The sequence below is a fragment of the Thalassophryne amazonica genome, chromosome 4 (genome assembly GCF_902500255.1).
Source record: "Thalassophryne amazonica chromosome 4, fThaAma1.1, whole genome shotgun sequence".
Classification (NCBI taxonomy): Eukaryota; Metazoa; Chordata; class Actinopteri; order Batrachoidiformes; family Batrachoididae; genus Thalassophryne; species Thalassophryne amazonica.
This window is the reverse complement of record NC_047106.1, coordinates 42,887,074-42,907,968: the sequence shown is the minus strand read 5'-3', so window position 1 is coordinate 42,907,968 and position 20,895 is coordinate 42,887,074. Positions and strand designations below refer to the sequence as shown.

The 20,895-nt window shown below is 44.2% G+C and overlaps 1 protein-coding gene across 1 annotated transcript in view; it reads right to left on the bottom strand.

Annotated features, from left to right (window-relative positions):
• Nucleotides 1-1,463: 1,463 nt before the first annotated feature.
• Nucleotides 1,464-20,895, bottom strand: part of lrrc75a (leucine rich repeat containing 75A) — a 173,625-nt gene continuing 154,193 nt past the window's right edge. Inside the window, exons 4-5 of the mRNA XM_034167779.1 lie at nucleotides 3,157-3,430; nucleotides 1,464-2,280 (exon numbers count right to left, since the gene is read on the bottom strand). Coding sequence (XP_034023670.1) covers nucleotides 1,681-2,280; nucleotides 3,157-3,430 — 874 coding nt within the window. The 3' untranslated portion in view covers nucleotides 1,464-1,680. The remainder of the gene's footprint in view (nucleotides 2,281-3,156; nucleotides 3,431-20,895) is intronic.

Here is a 20,895-nt window from a genome sequence, read left to right as displayed (position 1 = left end):
TATTGTCAATTGCAGTTGCACTTTGCGATGTAATTCTGGTTGGTTTTGTTATCAAGGGGAATAAACCCAAGCTATTCATTGAATTCACAAAATCACTTACTCTTTGGCAACTGGAGCTTTCCACATTAACATTAAAGTCTCCACACATAAAGAGCGTTTTGTTTTTGATTTGATGGAATAATTTTATTATTTTATATGTAAATTTCACAACACAAGAGTCTGGTGCTCTGTATACACAACTGATTAGAATATTTTTAGATGTTTCATGTACAATTTCCACTGTCACAATTTCTATGACATCATCTATAATTGTCATTTCTTCTACAATTTTACGTCAGATCTGTTTTTATGTACAAAGCAATACCTCCACCTTTTTTTCCTTTTCTATTTACAAAATATAACTCATATCCCTCCATTTGAACATCAGCCATGAGGTCATTTTTAAGCCAAGATTCTGTGATTGCAACAATGCTGAATCTATTTTTAAACTGGTTTAAATAATCTTGAATTTTTTATGTGGCTAGCGGTTTTTTTCAAAAGCGCAATCCTCAAGGAGTATGTGTGCCAATTTTGGTGCTTGTCTCCAGAAGTGAACGATTATTACCACTATCTGCCCCACTATTCCCTCCAAAAGGAATTAAAGCCCACAGTTTTCTTCTTTGTTGGGAATTCACATAACTCTTTACAGTGTGTACTCTGAAAAACTGCAGACTTACTAGCTGCTCTCACATTTATTTCTGCGGTGTAATGAGTTGTAAGAATTATTAAAAACACACAAAAATGTCCAAAGCTGATCACATTCATTGACGGGAAATTTATCACAACCCCTTATCATGGCCATTTTATTGCCCAGCCCTATGAAACCTGACCATTTTTAAGTGCTAAAGATAAATACAAATTTTTCACATTATGCCACCTTTAAGTGCACGTTGTGGGGAGTCGCAAGGTCAAAGCCTCAACATCAAACACTATCTGTTGTAAACTTAATTAATTCAGAAATATTCCACATAAATTGGCTGACTGAATTAGATTCCAGCTAATACGAAAACAGGCTGCCCCACAAAATGGTCCAAAACTGGCCTAAAGTAAAAACCTGTGACTTTGTAAAGGGCTTTTTAATTAAGGATGTAGTCATAACAGGAAAATTATGGAGTTTTTTTTAGGCATTTTCCTCAAATCTGACCATAACTTTACTGGAAATAGGCCACAGTGTTAAAATTAATGAGGATATATTACAGGACATTATTACGTTTTTTGTGGTGGTGGGGGGGGGGTATAAGTACAAGCTGGCTTATAATTTAAAGGTAAAGATAAATTTCAAAACGAAAAGTCAAATATATATTTTTGTGAATAGGATATATATATATATATATATATATCTCTTCAACACCCCCCCACAGTGGTGTTTGTCACTGTAATTATGACAGGCTTGCGTCCTGTTGGGGATCGTCATCTCTTGTTTCTGTCAACAGCCATAAACACACAGTCACCTGGGTTCTGCTGCCACATGTTCACAAAAAGGTTCAGTAGAAGCAGCATCAACTGGCATGATCCCATCATTCCACTCTGTTTGACTTTTAGCTTTGAGCATTTTAACACTCAGTTAGCCTCTGTCTTGTTTTGCCTCCTTCTGGATGGGGCTTGACACAGGAGCGACATAAACGTAGCAGGGGGCATAAATCAGGTCAAATGGTCCGACTGCTCCACCTCATTTTTTAAGTCATCCTCCCCTACTCTCACTGGCTCAACAGTGCCAGAGGAATGCTGTGATTGGCTGGAGCAGGACAAGTGGGAGGAGTGGCTATGCGTATCATCATCATCCGCCATTACTGCTTTCTTCCTCGGTCGCTCTTTCCATTGCACCTCCTTTCCTCCCTCATTCCGTCTCCTGCTCGTCTCCTCTTTCCTCTTCTCCGCCGTGGTCCACATGCTGTCATCCTCGTCCTCCTTCCCCTGCACCTTCCTGTCAAAGTCCAGCAGCTCCTCCATCATCTCCTCAATCTCCATTTCTCCGTCCAATTCTTCGTCCTCTTCAGATCGAAGCTCACCCATGCTCTCGGTCAGGTTGGTGTCATCAGTCTCCTCTCCCTCTTCCACGCCTCCTCTCAGCCTCTCGGGTGGGTCGCTGGCCTGGCTTTCTCCAAACTCCAGGATGGTGGGCAGGTTCCCTTGTTTAGGACAACGCTTCCTCAGGCTCACCAGAAAGGATTGCGGCAGTGAGAAGATGTCAACATTGTTGCCCAGGTCGATCCATGTCACACTCGGGAAACTGCCTGGGTCCTAAAGTAAACAGTAACAAAGTATTAACATAAACCACATAGTGGCTGCATCCCTTCTTGTGCACCGCTGCACATTTGTGGGGCCGCTGCAGACAAGACAAGAGCAATGCAAAGTGTGGCGCCTGCTCCCGCTCATGTTAAGTTGGTTTGTGGTTTCATAGTAGAGGTGATAAAGTTTGGAAATTATTTTTACAGTGAAAGACTGGTGCTTTAAAGATGGTATATGGTCTATTTGTACAGTGAAAGATTGTGGCTTTAAAGATGGTATATGGTCTATTTGTACAGTGAAAGATATTGGCTTTACAATTAGTGTGTGGTGTATTAAGCCCCATTTTCAAAAGGAACCTTCCTCCAGCCTCCCCCAGTTTACCACCAGGAAATTGTTTCAATCAGAGGAAGCACTCTTCAATTATTGTGCAGAAAAGAAAATCAAGATGGTGCCCATGGCAACCATATTGGATGACGGACGACCCCCCATTTTTGAAAGGAGCCTTCCTCTACTTCTTACTTCTTCCTCTACCCTCCTGCAGTGTATCACCAACAAATGGATTCAATCAGACAAGGAGTTCTTTTGTTATTGTGCAGAAAATAAAATCAATATGTGCCCATTGTGGCCAACCCCATTTTAGAAGAAATCATTTTTTTCCCCTTGTAGTTTTGGTTTTGGTAGCCAATTTCATTTCTTTTTATCTGTTCTTGACTATTTTTAAAACAAATGCAGGTAAGACACACATACATCAGCCTTCTTGCTTGTGTGAGGGCAAATCCTTTTCACCAACTTTGTTTCCCTTTAAGGAAAAAAACCCACAATACAATTAAATTTTAATTAAAAGTAAATATGTGCTGTAGATCTTTAAAAATAAAGGGACCTCCTGACCTTGAGGGCATCAGTCAGCTCCTTCAGAATAGCTCTGGTCAGTCGGTTGCCATTCAGTGCCAGGGTCTCAAGGCGCGGCAGGGCAGCCAGCGTGGGCAGCAGCAAAAGGAAAGCCTCGTCAGTCAGATCTGTGAAGCCCATCTCCAGACTGACCAAGGTGGTGGCATAGTGCTGTAAGTGTGCACACAGACGTTCCATGTCCCGAGCTACCAGAGGGATGCCGGACAGATCCAACGCACCACTGCATGGAGGAGCTGAGAGCACCGCCTTCAGACTGGAAACAGACATGAAAACACAGAAAATATCTAGCTTGGAAGAAAGTCTGTTTAAAAAGTTTATGCAGAGCTCCCCATTGTCATCATTTTACATGGTTATGTACATTTCCACCATTATGAGAACACGCATCAGTATGCTGTTATATTGTTTCAAGATCACCCTTTTCACAAGCTAAAATAATGAACACCATATTTTTCAGTACAACTCATTTTTTGTGTGTGTATGTTTTTTTGTACTAGTTTGGGATGTCCTGCAACTCATAGCTATTCAAAGTGATTATATATCTGGAAAAAAACCCTCAATCATCATCTATAGCACAAGATGGAACTGTCTACACATGACAAGCTGCTTCTATATACCGAATGAGTTATTGATTCACACTCTGTAGCAGAAGAAGACAATGAATGAGAAAAATGTTCTTTGTCTTAGAGAATGAGTAAATTGAAGAAATCATGCTCTCAAACTGAAAGACAAAGCTCTGGAATGAAAAGAGGGAACATAAATTTCATACAACTGGGCCCAACCCTTTTTTTGGACTGTGTGAGACAACAAGAACAGTAACAGCAAGTCAACTAAACTAAGGTACGTCTATTACCATTTTATTTATTTATTGCCTTATAAATAATGTGCTGAGTTTTCAAAAGTTTACTTACATTGCATGTTTTCCGCAGCTATTATCATTTGGTCAGTAGCCACAAGAAGCAGATTTGTCATGATTTGTGCCTTATAAAATTAGCTCTTTAGCTTCTGCAGTGTTTCCGTTCTAAATAAACAACGCACCAATTAAATTAATTTTGCTTTGCTGAATCGGTAGCACCATGTTTAAAAAATAAATACTTACAGAACAGTACAACTTTTGTTGTTTTGTTTTTACTCTTTATAATGCATTTTGGACATATGCAACGAATGTTGCTGTGTGACTTCATTACAGAATCTTTTCATGGGGTTTATGTACTGCACACAATTATACTATGCTATAATATCACATTTTGAACCATGAACCACCTCCACTAATCATGAAAATCCTGCAGCTTTGCACCAAAGTGAGACAGTGGCAACATGGCTTCTGTTTTTTTGTATCCCACTGGTTTCAATTAATTCTCTGCGAAGAAATGTGACAGATCTTGCACACACCATGTGTTACACAACAGTCTACTTTACAGGCAGTCCCTATTTTTCATATTTACTGTAGTTCATGCACCTCTTTTTACGCATCCTAATCCATTACAATGTTTCAGCTTGGTGGTAAGTTATCAATGTGAAGGTTTCATCTGTAAAACAATTTTATCAAACAGGGTACTGTGTCTGTCTGTATGTTTCTGCTCAAAAACTGTCACTGGACCTCAGTCCTCTTCTGAGACCACTGATACCGCATGCGGCACAAAATATGACTCATAGAACTGCATATGCACAGACGGTGTGCACATGGGATAAGACGATCAAACTTTTGCCAGAATGTTGAGAGTGAGACAATGATTGATGTCACTCAGTAGTCAGTCCCTCCAGAAATTTGTAATGACAGGATTTTGACAAACAATTCAACCAATATATCGACATCTCTCTCTCTCTATATATATATAGATATACAAAGATATATTCATCTGTCTCCCTATATGAATACAAGTATATTAGTGGAATTCTTTGTTGAATGAATTGCTGAAATTGTGAACGCGCACACACACCCACAGAAATTTTAAGAGAACATTATGTCATTTGAAGTACCGTATTTTCCAGAGTATAAGTCACAATTTTTTTTTTACTACTTTGGGAGGCCCTGCGAGCAGTGTTTCCACAGTTACTTTGAAAAAGTAATCCAATTACTGATTACTGATTTCTCCTTGAAAACTAACTTAGTTACTTTACTCAATTGTAAAAGTAACTAAGTTAGATTATTAGTTACTTTTTTAGTTACCTTTCCCAGCTGCCGACAACAACCCTCTGCCACCTCAACATGTCAATGATACCTGTTTTGCCAAAACTCACTTTATAGTCACCCTTTCTTGACTTCAATGAAAAATAAATACTTGTTTTATAAAAAGTAAAATAAAGACCTCTTTCTTGACCTCATATTTAACTGTTGACAGCACTGTACCAGTAAAACTTGCAATTTCGAACCTACATTGTTTATAAGTGTAACTATTAAATTCTAACATTTTTCTAACATTTAAATTCTCTCTAAACATTTTACTTGTCGAAATTATTATTATTTTAAGCAATATTAGTAGTTGTAGTAAAAAACGGCTTCAAAACTGGACCTTTAATCTAGGGGTGTTGTGGGGGGGGGCACATCCTTGCCCCACGCCCCCATTCCATCTGGATTCGCCCCTGCTTTGGCGTTTGAGCACAAAGAATGGATAACATTTATTTATGCAGAAAACAGGACCAGATTTACAGGTAAGAAAGTTTTATTGCGTTTTCACATCATGTGGTCCTCAGAAAGAGAGTTTAGGTGCATTTGAGTGGAAAACAGTGTTAGTTGTTGACGCGTCATGGAGGATCAGCTGTTTTTAACGACCAGATACACAGTGGCTCAGCTCAGAATTGTAAATAAAGGAGGAAAAAAAGTATAAAAATGTCTTTGTAAAGCTCAGTGCAGGTGTGCTGATCACCGTGCTTTAAGAGGTGAGGACGAGTCGAGCAGCTGCAAAAAACCGTGGATGAAAAGCTCACAGCTCGCTTAAAGTGGGCAGTTCAGTTGAACCCCGACCCGCTGCCCACGGACCAAGTTTAATGCTGCTATCGACCCACAATGAAAAATAACTAACACACAGTGACATGGAGAAGTAACTTTAATCTGATTACTGATTTGGAAAGATTAACGCGTTAGATTACTCGTTACTAAAAAAAAGTGGTCAGATTAGAGTACCGGCATCACTGCCTGCGAGTTATACTCTGGTGCGACTTATATACCGAAAACTCATGTTTGCTATTGATATTAGTAATTATAATGATTATTTATAGAACTTTCACAAGAATCAAAGCACTAAACAAAATAAACATCAATAATAAAAGAATAAATGCCACTCATAAAATATACACTACAATACACAAAAATCCCAAATTAAAGAGCTCATATGACAGAAAAAGGTGTGGCTTACAGTCTGAACAGTCCCCCATAAAAACTGGTCCGCCCTGCTCTACTGCGCGTGCATCATTTCACCCAAAACAATGAAATGGATTAATGGGATTATTAACCATCAGATGACAAGGTAAAACATCTTTCTAAAGTCAGTTTTAAGCAGAAACAAGGCCACTTTAAGCAGAAAACGAGGTGATATTCTGTGACGCTTTGAAATGACGGACAACCAGTGAATGCAACAGCTAGCAGCACGTGCAGCCGCATCGCTCTGATCTTTTCTGCTGTCTTTTATTATGAAATAATGCAGAATGTATGTGGAAATGATTGTTGTACAAAAGCTTCAGATATCTGTCGCTGAGATAGATGATGAATGGTGTGCAGTTTTAAGCAGAAACGAGATAATTCGTGAACCGTGGCTGATGATGCATGCGCAGTGAAGGCAGGGCAGACCAATTTTTTTCTGCAACACCGGTACGATTTATACTCTGGTGCAACTTATATATAGCGTTTTCCTCTTCAACAGGCATTTTTTGGCAGTTGTGACTTACACTCTGGTGCGACTTATATCCACTGGTCCAAATATAATTTTTCAATATGAATGTACAAGCAGGTAGCTCAGTGAGATACAGGTTGGGCTATCAATATGTAGACCTGGGTTGGATTCCTGGTGACACTGTCATCTCAGTCGGCATTGTCTCAGTCCATCCAGTTGTAAATAGGTACCGGTGTCGCCGACCGAATGGTCCCCCCTAAAAATCAGTCCGCCCTGCCTTCGATGTGCATGCGTCATTAGGCGCGGTTCATGGATTTCCACCTCATTTCTGCTTAAAGCTGCACTCCAGTCATCATCTATCTCAACAACAGATATCTGAAGCTTTTGTACAACAATCATTTCCAAATAAATTCAGCATTATTTCATTATAAAAGACAGAGAAAGCGATCAAAGCGCCACAGCTACACGAGCTGTTAGGTGATGTGCTCACTGCGCGTCCGACATTTCAAAGCGTCACTTAGTTTTGCCTTGTTTCTGGTTAAAACGGCCTCATTTCTGCTTAAAACTGACTTTAGAATGATTTAAGAGGTTTTACCTTTATCATCTGATGGATAACAATCCCATTAATCGATTTGATGGCTTTGGGTGTAGAGACTCTGTCTCAGATGTGCTGCTGAGCTTCGAAATGACGCATGCGCATTGGAGGCAGGGTGGACCAATATTTAGGGGTGGACCCAGGGGCATCGGACTGGGGGGTAAAGGGTAATATGTACCCAGGGCCCAGAGCATGGGTGGGGGGGGGGGGGGCACAAAAAACTGGCATTAAATACATTTTTGTGTTGCATGTTATTAATGTCCATACAATTCATGTTGTAAAAGAATATAATTAGAATGCATGTATAAATGTTGCAAAACATAATTCTGCTCCAACTGTTGGGAAAGTGTAGTGACACGGAGGGCCGGATCCAGGATGAAGCTCCTCTTCACCCAGGAGCATTCTTCGGGTCCATACCCCTCCCAGTCCACCAAGTACTGGAACCCCCGACCCATCCGACGGACGTCCAGGAGCTGGCGCACCGTCCAAGCCGGCTCCCCGTCGATGATCCGAGCAGGAGGCGGCGCCGGTCCGGGAGCACAGAGGGGTGAGGTGTGGTGAGGTTTGATGCGGGACACGTGGAAAACCAGATGGATCCGCAGTGAAGCCGGGAGTTGGAGCTTCACTGCGGCAGGACTGAGGACTTTGAGGATCCTGAAGGGGCCAATGTACCTGTCCTGAAGTTTTGGGGAGTCCACCTGGAGGGGGATGTCCTTCGTGGAAAGCCACACCTCCTGCCCGGGCTGGTAAGCAGGGGCCGGGGATCGCCGGCGGTCTGCATGGGTCTTCGCCCTCGTCCGGGCCTTCAACAAGGCAGAACGGGCGGAGTGCCACACCCGACGGCACTTCCGCAGGTGGGCCTGGACCGAGGGCACACTGACCTCTCCCTCCACCACGGGAAACAACGGGGGCTGATACCCCAAACACACCTCAAATGGGGAGAGGCCGGTGGCAGAAGACACCTGGCTGTTATGCGCATACTCGATCCAGGCCAGATGGTTACTCCAGGCCGTCGGGTGCGCGGATGTGACGCAGCGGAGGGTCTGTTCCAAGTCCTGGTTGGCCCGCTCTGCCTGTCCGTTCGTCTGTGGATGGTACCCGGACGAGAGGCTCACGGTGGCCCCCAGTTCCCTGCAGAAGCTCCTCCAGACGTGTGAGGAGAACTGGGGACCACGATCAGAGACGATGTCGGAGGGTATCCCATGCAGACGGACGACGTGGTGGACCAGGAGGTCTGCTGTCTCCTGGGCTGTTGGGAGCATCGGGAGGGCCACGAAGTGGGCCGCCTTGGAGAATCGGTCCACTATCGTGAAGATGGTGGTGTTGCCCTGGGACGGCGGGAGGCCCGTGACGAAATCCAGGCCGATGTGGGACCAGGGGCGATGAGGCACCGGCAGCGGCTGGAGGAGTCCTTGGGCCTTCTTATGTACTGCCTTGCCCCTGGCACAGGTGGTGCAGGCCTGGATATATTCCCGGACGTCGGCCTCCATAGACGCCCACCAGAAGCGCTGCCGGACAACTGCCACGGTCCTTCGCACCCCTGGATGACAGGAGAGCTTGGAACCGTGACAGAAGTCCAAGACTGCAGCTCTGGCCTCTGGTGGGACGTACTGACGGTTCTTCGGACCGGTTCCAGGGTCCGGGCTCCGTGCCAGGGCCTCCCGGACGGTCTTCTCCACGTCCCAGGTGAGGATGGCCACGATAGTGGACTCCGGAATGATGGGCTCCGGTGGATCCGACAGCTCTGTTTTGACTTCGTCTTCGTGTACCCGGGACAAGGCATCCGATCTCTGGTTCTTGGTCCCGGGGCGATAGGTGATCCGGAAGTCGAAACGCCCGAAGAACAGTGACCAGCGGGCTTGCCTGGGGTTCAGCCGCTTGGCGGTCCTGATATACTCCAGGTTCCGATGGTCAGTGAAAACCGTGAATGGCACAGACGCTCCCTCCAACAGGTGTCTCCACTCCTCAAGAGCCTCTTTCACTGCAAGGAGTTCTCGATTGCAGACGTCATAGTTCCGTTCAGCCGGGGTCAACCTGCGGGAAAAGTAGGCACACGGGTGAAGAACCTTATCGGTCTCTCCGCTCTGGGACAGCACGGCTCCTATCCCTGAGTCAGAGGCGTCCACTTCAACCATGAACTGGCGGCTAGGGTCAGGCTGCACCAAAACCGGCGCAGTAGAGAACCGTCGTTTCAACTCCTTGAACGCGGCTTCGCACCGATCCGACCAGGTGAAGGGGACTTTTGGAGAGGTCAGGGCTGTCAGGGGGCTAACTACCTGACTGTAGCCCTTAATGAACCTCCTATAGAAATTAGCAAAGCCGAGGAACTGTTGCAGCTTCCTACGGCTTGTTGGTTGGGGCCAATCTCTCACCGCCGCAACCTTGGCCGGATCAGGGGCGACGGAGTTGGAGGAGATTATAAACCCCAGGAAGGACAAAGACGCGCGGTGAAACTCGCACTTCTCGCCCTTCACAAACAGTCGGTTCTCTAACAACCGCTGCAGGACCTGACGTACATGCTGGACATGGGTCTCAGGATCCGGAGAAAAGATGAGAATATCGTCCAGATATACGAAGACGAATCGGTGCAGGAAGTCCCGCAAGACGTCGTTAACCAAGGCTTGGAACGTCGCGGGGGCGTTGGTGAGGCCGAACGGCATGACCAGGTACTCAAAGTGACCTAACGGGGTGTTAAATGCCGTCTTCCATTCGTCTCCCTTCCGGATCCGAACCAGGTGATACGCATTCCTAAGATCCAGCTTAGTAAAGATTTTGGCTCCATGCAGGGGGGTGAACACGGAATCTAACAATGGCAACGGGTATCGGTTGCAAACCGTAATCTCATTCAGCCCCCTGTAATCAATACATGGACGAAGTCCGCCATCTTTCTTGCCCAAAATCACGCGGGAGGTAGAAGGAGTCACAAAAAACTCAATCTCCTCCCGATGGTTTCCAGACACTACCAGAGTTACTGATTGTGTCTTGTGTGTGAGTAAAGGGAGGATGGTGCCATCTAGTGCCCGCACCTGCAATGGCGATGGAAGCGCCACCAGAGGAAGCCCTACCTCCCTTGCCCATCTGCTGTCTAGCAGATTCCCTTCTGACCCCGTGTCCACCAGTGCTCGGGCTTGAAGGGTTAAATCCCCGCTCAGGATTGTGACTGGGAGTCATGTGGCAATTTGTGTGTGTCTCACTTGAATGGTTTGACCCCTCCTTAGCCCAGTCTCTAAGGGCCGTTGTTGTCGTTTTGGCCGTTTGGGGCAGTTTCTCTGTGTGTGCTCAGTTGAGCTGCAGAGAAAACACTCTCCACGGATCAGCCTCCCCATTTTGGCCCTGTGCGTTTCCCTAACAACGTCAGCAGGGGGAGCTGTTGCCCCACAAAGCGCTGCGGCTGTGGAGCGTGGGGAGGGCGGCGCCTTATCGAACCCGGAAGGGAGAGGGGCAGCGCGTATCCGGTCACGTCCTTCGCCTCGCTCCCGACGGCGTTCCTCCAACCGATTGTCTAACCGTATAACGAGATCGATAAGCCCATCTAAATCCCGCGGTTCCTCCTTAGCTACCAGCTGCTCCTTCAGAACCAACGACAGTCCGTTTACGAAGGCGGCGTGGAACGCAACGTTATTCCAGCCGGACCTCGCAGCCGCGATGCGGAAGTTGACTGCATAAGCGGCTGCGCTCTCGCGTCCCTGTCTCATTGACAGCAGCACAGTTGAAGCGGTCTCTCCTCCGTTAGGGTGATCAAACACTGTTCTGAACTCCCCCACAAACCCAGTGTATGCTGATAACAACCGTGAGTTCTGTTCCCAGAGCGCCGTAGCCCAGGCGCGTGCTTTACCCCGAAGCAGAGCAATCACATAAGCTATTTTACTAGCATCTGACGCGTACGTGACGGGACGTTGTGCGAAGACGAGCGAACACTGCATAAGAAAGTCCGCGCACGTCTCCACACAACCTCCGTACGGCTCAGGAGGGCTTATGTATGCTTCAGGGGATGGTGGGAGGGGTTGTTGAACCACCACTGGAACGTTTATATCCGTTTATATCACAGGGTCGGCAGGAGGACGAGCCGCAGCAGCGCCCTGAGCGCTCGCCGCCATCTGTGCGGAGAGAGCCTCCACCCTGCGGTTCAGGAGGATGTTTTGCTCAGTCATTTGATCCAACCGAGCCGTAAAGGCGGTGAGAATGTGCTGCAGCTCACCAATCACGTCTCCTGCAGACGCCTGCACTCCCTGCTCTCCCATTGGTCGTTCAACAGCTGGGTGACGCCCCTCGGAGTCCGTCACGGTGGCCGAGATATCCTGTTGGGAAAGTGTAGTGACATGGACCCACAACAGGGGGCGCAAATGAACGGTCAATAGATGAGCCAAAAAGTAACAATTTAATGTTGTGAATGTGCACAACGAACATACAGACAATCACAGAATATCATAACAGTCAATACACAGAGGTGACGTGTGGGCAGGCTCGAGGATAGAAGACGTCTGTCCTGAGAAGAGCCGGAACCACACGATTTCCGCCGCCCCAGAACCTGGCGAATACTGGAGCTGCCAAGTCCCGAATTCCCAGGTGATCACCGTCCCCGACTGTCGGATCTGGTACTGCTGGCGAAGAACAAAGACAGTCAAGTGTGGGTGTGTGTACACCCAGTAACAACAACGGTGGGAATGCCACCTCCACCTCTCATTCAATATGTTGCAGCGGTCTCAGCTGAAAAGGAGCGCCGTCTTGCACAGCCTCCTCACAAACGACCGGTTCTCCTGCAAATTCTCACAATAACAGAGTTACAAATCTCACAAAAAGGCTGAGAGTATTACCTCCTATGAAGTATGATATCTCGGCAACGAGGTGGAGATGACATCTGGTCTTTATGGAGTGAGATGATGTTGAGTAGATGGGTGACAGCTGTCAAGAGGTAATGAGCGACAGCTGTCACCCCCGGCTGTGTCCATGGCGGCAGCGCCCTCTTGTGCCTGAAGCCCGCACTTCAGGCAGGGCGCCCTCTGGTGGTGGGCCAGCAGTACCTCCTCTTCTGGCGGCCCACACAACACCAACAATAATATTAAAAGATCTCTGAGGGCCCTTCCCACCCCTGCATAGTTGTACAATGGTTTAGCCCAGGCACACAAGTAGCACGCTGCCACACACACATCCCAAACGGGATCTGACAGCATGAGGAGAGGTGTTTAGACTGAAATAAGACACGTCTTTCCTAAAAAAGTCTGAATTTCAAAAAACAAGAGAAAAAAAAAAGGACAGGGAAAGAAAACTAAATGAGGGAAAACAGCTGCTAACCAAATTCTTTGAGAAGAGAGGTGAGCTCGAAAATTAGCTTAACGCGCACACAGGAAACTTGCTAATATCAGCACTGAGGACATACAAACTTCACAGTTTAAAAGGGAAAGACACGATAAACCCATGCCGGTTTTGGTGGCAAAATAACTAAAACATAATCTGAATGAATGTCAACAAGGAGCCGCCGCTCTGCTCATCTCTCCTCTCTCCCCACTGGACACACAGTCCATGCGGGAGGGAGGGAGGGAGGGAACACAGCTGCTGCTGTGACGACACACAGGACAGGAGCAGGGCAGCTCACTTCTGCTGCAAGAAAATCAAATGTCTTGAGCCAATCTCCCCTGACTTTCCACTGGTTGTTAGTGCATTTATGGCAAATTAATTACCCAAATGCTAAACTGTGTGCATTTAGCACTGTCCCACTCATTGCATCATGGGAACCCTGGGGGGTTCCCATGATGCAATGAGTGTTTCTTTCTTTCTTTCTCTTTTTGCTCTGTATGCACCACTCTGCATTTAATCATTAGTGATTGATCTCTGCTCCCCTCCACAGCATGTCTTTTTCCTGGTTCTCTCACTCAGCCCCAACCAGTCCCAGCAGAAGACTGCCCCTCCCTGAGCCTGGTTCTGCTGGAGGTTTCTTCCTGTTAAAAGGGAGTTTTTCCTTCCCACTGTCGCCAAGTGCTTGCTCACAGGGGGTCGTTTTGACCGTTGGGGTTTTTACATAATTATTGTATGGCCTTGCCTTACAATATAAAGCACCTTGGGGCAACTGTTTGTTGTGATTTGGCGCTATATAAATAAAATTGATTGATTGATTGATTGATTATATATGCGCAGATGTGGAAAAGTCTGTTTCATTATAAGGACAGAAAAAAAAACATGCATTAGCCTGCCAATCTTCTGTGGGATATAATATGACCACAGTCCAGTTGCACACGCACGTGCCTACAAAAACACATGCACGCACACAAATAGGTTAAACCTGTTATGTGGCTGGGGTGCCTGGCTGGCTTTTGTTTCTGTCTTCTGTTTTCTGTCTTTTGTTTTTCCTTCCAGGTGGCATGCGTTCAGGACTGAGTGGCTGTGTGGCTGAGTTATTAGGACCTCACCCTGATCACCTGAGGCTGGTCATGTGCAGCTCTTCAGGACTCACAGCTGTGGTGCATCTATATGGATTGGGGCATGGTTGCATTTAAGTCTGGAGTACACAGTGTGTATTTGCCAGAGACTCGACCTTGTGACCAGACGGGTGAGATCGACGTTTAGAGAACCATCTCATCATCATGGACGCAGAGACCGTACCAGCTTTGATGCCATGGTCTGTGAAAGAGGAGGGGGTGAGGTCTCACGCTCGTCAGCACACTTCCTGAGGTACTTTAGGTTTTGTGACTAACATGAGCACAGTCAGTAGATATGGTGTCCCTCACACCTTATTATATTGAGCTGTTATGTTAGTCGTTTAATCAGCTTCCACTGCAGTGGAGAATTGAACTGGGTGTTCCATGCCTGCAGGGTGGGAAGCTAATTGGTGATTAAGCCAGGAAGTGTTTGCTGATTATGTACACCTTTGAGTGGCCTCTCTGTGTGTGGAGTGGTGGACTCACGAGGGTTTCTTCTTTCACAGACTCGGTTGGTCGCGGCCACCTGGGGGGTGTCGGCGGGGTCCTTGGGTCCGAACTGTTCTGGCTCCGGACCGTTTGTGCTGCCGGGAGTGCACCGTTTTTCCACCTCGCCAGACCGCACACTTATTTGTTAAGCACTCACTGTTATGTCATTAAATTCTGTTATCCTTTGAACCGTGCTCTGTTCCTTTATGCTGGGTCCTACTGTCAAACGCTGGTCGGTTCTCCGACTGCGTCCGACACATAACAAAACCTTTTACAATAAAAAAATGTATTATCAGAATGTAATATTAACATTACGAACCCCATGGCCTTTAGTTTGAGACAAAGCAGCAGGTGCTGGTCCGGCTGCTGGTCCCTCATCTTGTCCAAGCGACAATGAGGATGTTAGTGTGTATTTTTGTATTTGTTGAGCTAATATTGGGATTACCTAATAAATGGTGTGTCTTTCTCACAGGAACTGAGGGACAGATAGAAGATAACTATACAAACTATACAATATTACAGAAAATTACAAAGTATACAGAATAAGAATAGGGCTATTATGGTATGTATATTGAGAGTATATAATATGAATTAACCTTTTTCCTTATTTTTTAACAAACAAAAATATATTGATTTATTCAGTCGAATATTGTTAAGAAATAACAGGAATTGCCTTCTTTTTTCAAATACAGGGTTATAGAAATATGTAATTTTTATTATAGCATTATTTTATATTACCTCATAAGACACTACAGTAATTCCTTAACCTACAAATTGTAGGTTAAGGAAGAAATATTCTGAAAGTCTGTTATTAATATGGACTGAGTTTACTGAATGACAGTGACTATTAAGATGAATAATCTGTTCTTTAATGTTTTGATTGTAAATATTGTATTATGTATCTTTTTTCCCTTCACAAAGGGAATTACACACTGTTAAAATATTTTATTACACTTACTTTTATTTAATTAATTATTTTGGAAAATTATGTTAAATTAGATATTTTGTAGCCAAGTTAACATTGGGGTATATGTCTGTTAAAATGCACAGGAATGCACGAAATTGCACCATTTTTATAGAATCCCCCAGAACCCCCAACTCAATATTGCTCGCTCAACTTTAAAAAGGGATCTAAAGTATACATGATTTAGACCTGGTTTGACTACGCTTTAGAAATTTGGTGTTTCTGTTCATAAAAAAGAACATAACAGTGGGGGGGGGTCAATATGGCTAGTACCCATAGCTAGTACCTAGGGCCCAGAATTTGGTGCTACGCCCCTGGGTGGGCTGTTTAGTCTGCGACGACACCGAGCTTGGCTGGGGATGTTGGCTGCGTTGGACTGGCGACCCGTCCAGAAGGAGTTGCTGTCACTCATCTGCTTCATGCTATACCACAGCAAGTGTAACGTGACTGCAAATATTGTCATTGATGAGTAAAGTTAATCTAACATCACCTAAATTAGCACGACAACATATCCGGCTCCTTGTTGTGAAAAACAATGTAACGGGCATTTATTTATTTTTATTTATTTTTTTTTTTCTTTCTATTTATTTGACAAAACAACAGATAGCACTATCATACAACATGACAGAAACACAAAAAAATACAGGGATACAGAAGGTATATGGAGGAATGTGCATGTGTGTAGAGTGTGTGTGTGTGTGTGTGCACACAGTAAGTACATGAGTGTTATTTCACAACACATTTAGCATCTGGGAGAATAAACAATTAACAACAGATCATAAATGTGCAGAAAATAGGGACAAACAATAACAGGCCCTGGCAACAGGTATAAATAAAGATAAAGACAACATGACAACATAAAACGAAACAGGCAATAACGAGCACTGGCAACAACGGTAATATAAAAAAATAAATGCAAGAGGATAATAACCATATAACATAAAACAATACAGACATGATACACAAGGAGGTATATATATACACACACACACACACACACACACACACACACACACACACACACACACACACACACACACACACACACACACACACACACACACACACACACACACACACACACACACACACACACATATATATACACATACATATACACATACATATATACATACATACATGCACACACGTATACAAAATATATATTTCTGTATATTATTAGCAATAATCATAACATCAATCCATACCACAGCAAAAACAACAATGATTAAACAACTCGTATGGTGCATTAAAAACATTGTGGAATGTAGTGCAATAAATACACACACACATGAATGTGGGGTTAGAATGGACCGGATCCTTGAATGTGCAGTGTTTTATTTTTAATTATCTTTATTGTATATATATTAAATAAATATTAATTTAACCTGTCCTTGTGTTGTTGTCGCTATTAGTATTTCATTCAGCTGTTAATCGTATAAGTAATCGTAAAATTTCAGTGAAAAACAGTTACTGAGGAAGGATATATAAGGATATGTAAAAGGCATTTATGACCATCAGCTCTGTTTTTTTCCAAACCCATGAAAAGTCCAAATTCACAGTATAGTTTATATTGCTTTGTGTGGGTTTTTTGACTTATCATTCATGTCTATACAACCACCATGTTTATGATTAAATTGCGACGACAACACAAAACTGTAGACAACAGCACAAAGTTCCTCATCGTTCTGACCTCTTAACACTGCTTTCTAAGTGCACTCCACTGATGCATTTAACTTTAAAATGCATTACAGCGTCCTCCAGGGGAGCATATTCCTGGAACCCCAGAATCCAAGATCCAGCCACCATACTTTCACAAAATCACGTGGGAAACACTGCCCTTGTTACTATTTCTACACATTCAGCTTGTAAACAAACTTCATTCCTTGCTGTCTTATCAAAAAAAACAAAAAACAAAAACAAAACTGAATTGAAATAAACACAAAACTAACAGCTACGATATCAACTTCATTCCAAAAGAAGAAACACCAGCAGTGAAGCCCAGATCAGTCAAACCCCAATGTGGACTTAAAGAGTCAGAGGTCAACACACCATGAAGAAAAGTACCCATAAAGTATACTTTCTGAGACTAATAGAAACTACAGAATTAGTCCACATGAGAAGCACAAACAATGCAGCTAAAGAGAGCTCTGGAGACACAAAGAAGGGATTTAGGGCTTAAAAAACTAACGTTTGGGGAATTAACTTGGGTATATTCTACAAGCTATATCTTCAACACCAAGGTCGAAGATAAAAAATAAACCCGGTGGGGTGTCTGAATTTGGCAAAGAATGAAGTAACTACAACGCAGAGTGCTGATTACGGACCTTAGAAATGACACAAGATGTTTTCTGTCTTGCATATAATCTTCATTCTCATGCATGCCTCACAAAGACTGACCCCAATTATCATAAATCCTATGTATGTTCTGGTGCTGTTGGGGCACACACAAAGGAAACCAGCTGGTTTAAATCCAGGTCACTTGAAGCTTTTTTTTACTGACTAAAACATCAGAATAAACCTGATCACTCTGAAGTTCACTGCCTCAGCATGTGCACAATATCTAAAAGAAACACACACGACTGCAAGACAGGCGGCAGGATTCAGCCCTAGCTTCACTCCATCTGTTGCAATCAGTTAACAGCTGGTTCTGTATCTGTTCATGTTCCAGGATGTAGGACAGAACCCCCAAGTAAAGCACTTCTTGTGGGTCGAATCCGGAGTTCTGAAAACACAGCACTGGTTTGCTCTCCTCAGGGTGACAGAGGGTGAGATGTGACTGTTTCATGTTTTATTTTAGTTTTTAATCAATGTCTGAAACCAGCAACACTGGTTGTCTGCCTCAGTTGTTGAGGGCTGTGTTCCCAATTCCTGGGAGCTGCTCCCGTTCCGTGCCCTCAATTCTTGTTCAGTTATATCCTTATTTAAGGGAATTGGGGTATAAGTATTTATAGATTATGGGCCCTATCATCCCCCCAGCATAAAGTGGTGCACACCACAAAGCAAATGCTGTAGCTAGTTTCGACCTGACATGGTTGTGGTTTTCACACCCAGCACCCATGTCCTCTAAATTCTGACTCTACTTACATGCATGTTTGCACCCATGGGCGTGTTGCTCTAAAAATGAGGTGTGTTTAGGTGCATAGGTATTGTCTGACATCAGAAAATGTTTGTGCCGTCACCCAGCAAATACTTGGCCTCATGTCCAACACAGCGTTTTTCCCACAGCACAGCCAGTGGGCAAGATGTTATCATATAGTAGTGTTCAGAATAATAGTAGTGCTACGTGACTAAAAAGATTAATCCAAGTTTTGAGTAAATTTCTTATTGTTACATGGGAAACAAGGTACCAGTAGATTCAGTAGATTCTCACAAATCCAACAAGACCAAGCATTCATGATATGCACACTCTTAAGGCTATGAAATTGGGCTATTAGTAAAAACAAAAGTAGAAAACAGGGTGTTCACAATAATAGTAGCATCTGCTGTTGACGCTACAAACTCAAAACTATTATGTTCAAACTGATTTTTTAGCAATTCTGTGAATCACTAAACTAGTATTTAGTTGTATAACCACTGTTTTTCATGATTTCTTCACATCTGAGAGGCATTAATTTTGTTGGTTTGGAACCAAGATTTTGCTCGTTTAGTAGTGTGCTTGGGGTCATTGTCTTGTTGAAACACCCATTTCAAGGGCATGTTCTCTTCAGCATAAGGGAACATGACCTCTTCAAGTATTTTGACATATCCAAACTGATCCATGATACCTGGTATGCGATATATAGGCCCAACACCATAGTAGGAGAAACATGCCCACATCATGATGCTTGCACCACCATGCTTCACTGTCTTCACTGTGAACTGTGGCTTGAATTCAGAGTTTGGGGGTCGTCTCACAAACTGTCTGCGGCCCTTGGACCCAAAAAGAACAATTTTACTCTCATCAGTCCGCAAAATATTCCTCCATTTCTCTTTAGGCCAGTTGATGTGTTCTTTGGCAAACTGTAACCTCTTCTGCACGTCTTTTACTTAACAGAGGGACTTTGCGGGGGATTGTTGCAAATAAATTAGCTTCGCACAGGCGTCTTCTAATTGTCACAGCACTTACAGGTAACTCCAGACTGTCTTTGATCATCCTGGAGCTGATCAATGGGTGAGCCTTTGCCATTCTGGTTATTCTTCTATCCATTTTGATAGTTGTTTTCCATTTTCTTCCACGCGTCTCTGGTTTTTTGGTCCATTTTAAAGCATTGGAGATCATTATAGATGAACAGCCTATAATTTTTTGCACCTGCGTATACGTTTTCCCCTGTCCAATCAACTTTTTAATCAAACTACGCTGTTCTTCTGAACAATGTCTTGAACGTCCCATTTTCCTCAGGCTTTCAAAGAGAAAATCATGTTCAACAGGTGCTGGCTTCATCCTTAAATAGGGGACACCTGATTCACACCTGTTTTTTCCACAAAATTGACAAACTCACTGACTGAATGCCACACTACTATTATTGTGAACACCCCCTTTTCTACTTTTTTTTTACTAATAGCCCAATTTCATAGCCTTAAGAGTGTGCATATCATGAATGCTTGGTCTTGTTGGATTTGTGAGAATCTACTGGTACCTTGTTTCCCATGTAACCAATCAATCAATCAATCAATCAATTTTATTTATATAGCGCCAAATCACAACAAACAGTTGCCCCAAGGCACTTTATATTGTAAGGCAAGGCCATACAATAATTACATAAAAACCCCAATGGTCAAAACGACCCCCTGTGAGCAAGCACTTGGCGACAGTGGGAAGGAAAAACTCCCTTTTAACAGGAAGAAACCTCCAGCAGAACCAGGCTCAGGGAGGGGCAGTCTTCTGCTGGGACTGGTTGGGGCTTAGGGGAGAGAATCAGGAAAAAGACATGCTGTGGAGGGGAGCAGAGATCAATCACTAATGATTAAATGCAGAGTGGTGCATACAGAGCAAAAAGAGAAAGAAACACTCAGTGCATCATGGGAACCCCCCAGCAGTCTAAGTCTAGAGCAGCATAACTAAGGGATGGTTCAGGGTCACCTGATCCAGCCCTAACTATAAGCTTTAGCAAAAAGGAAAGTTTTAAGCCTAATCTTAAAAGTAGAGAGGGTGTCTGTCTCCCTGATCCGAATTGGGATGTTGTGTGGGCCGCTGAAGAGGAGGTACTGCTGGCCCACCACCACAAGATGGCGCCCTGCTTGAAGTGCGGGCTTCAAGCACGAGAGGGCGTCGGAGCGACCAGGAGTGACAGCTGTCACTCATCATCCGTACCAGCTGTCACTCATCCACTACTCATCACCACCACCATAAAGGCCGGACTGCAACTCCACCTCCCCGCCGAGAAATCAGCTACCATTCAGGTAAACTTCTCTGCTGTAATTATTGTTGTCCAAAACATTGTTCTGTGT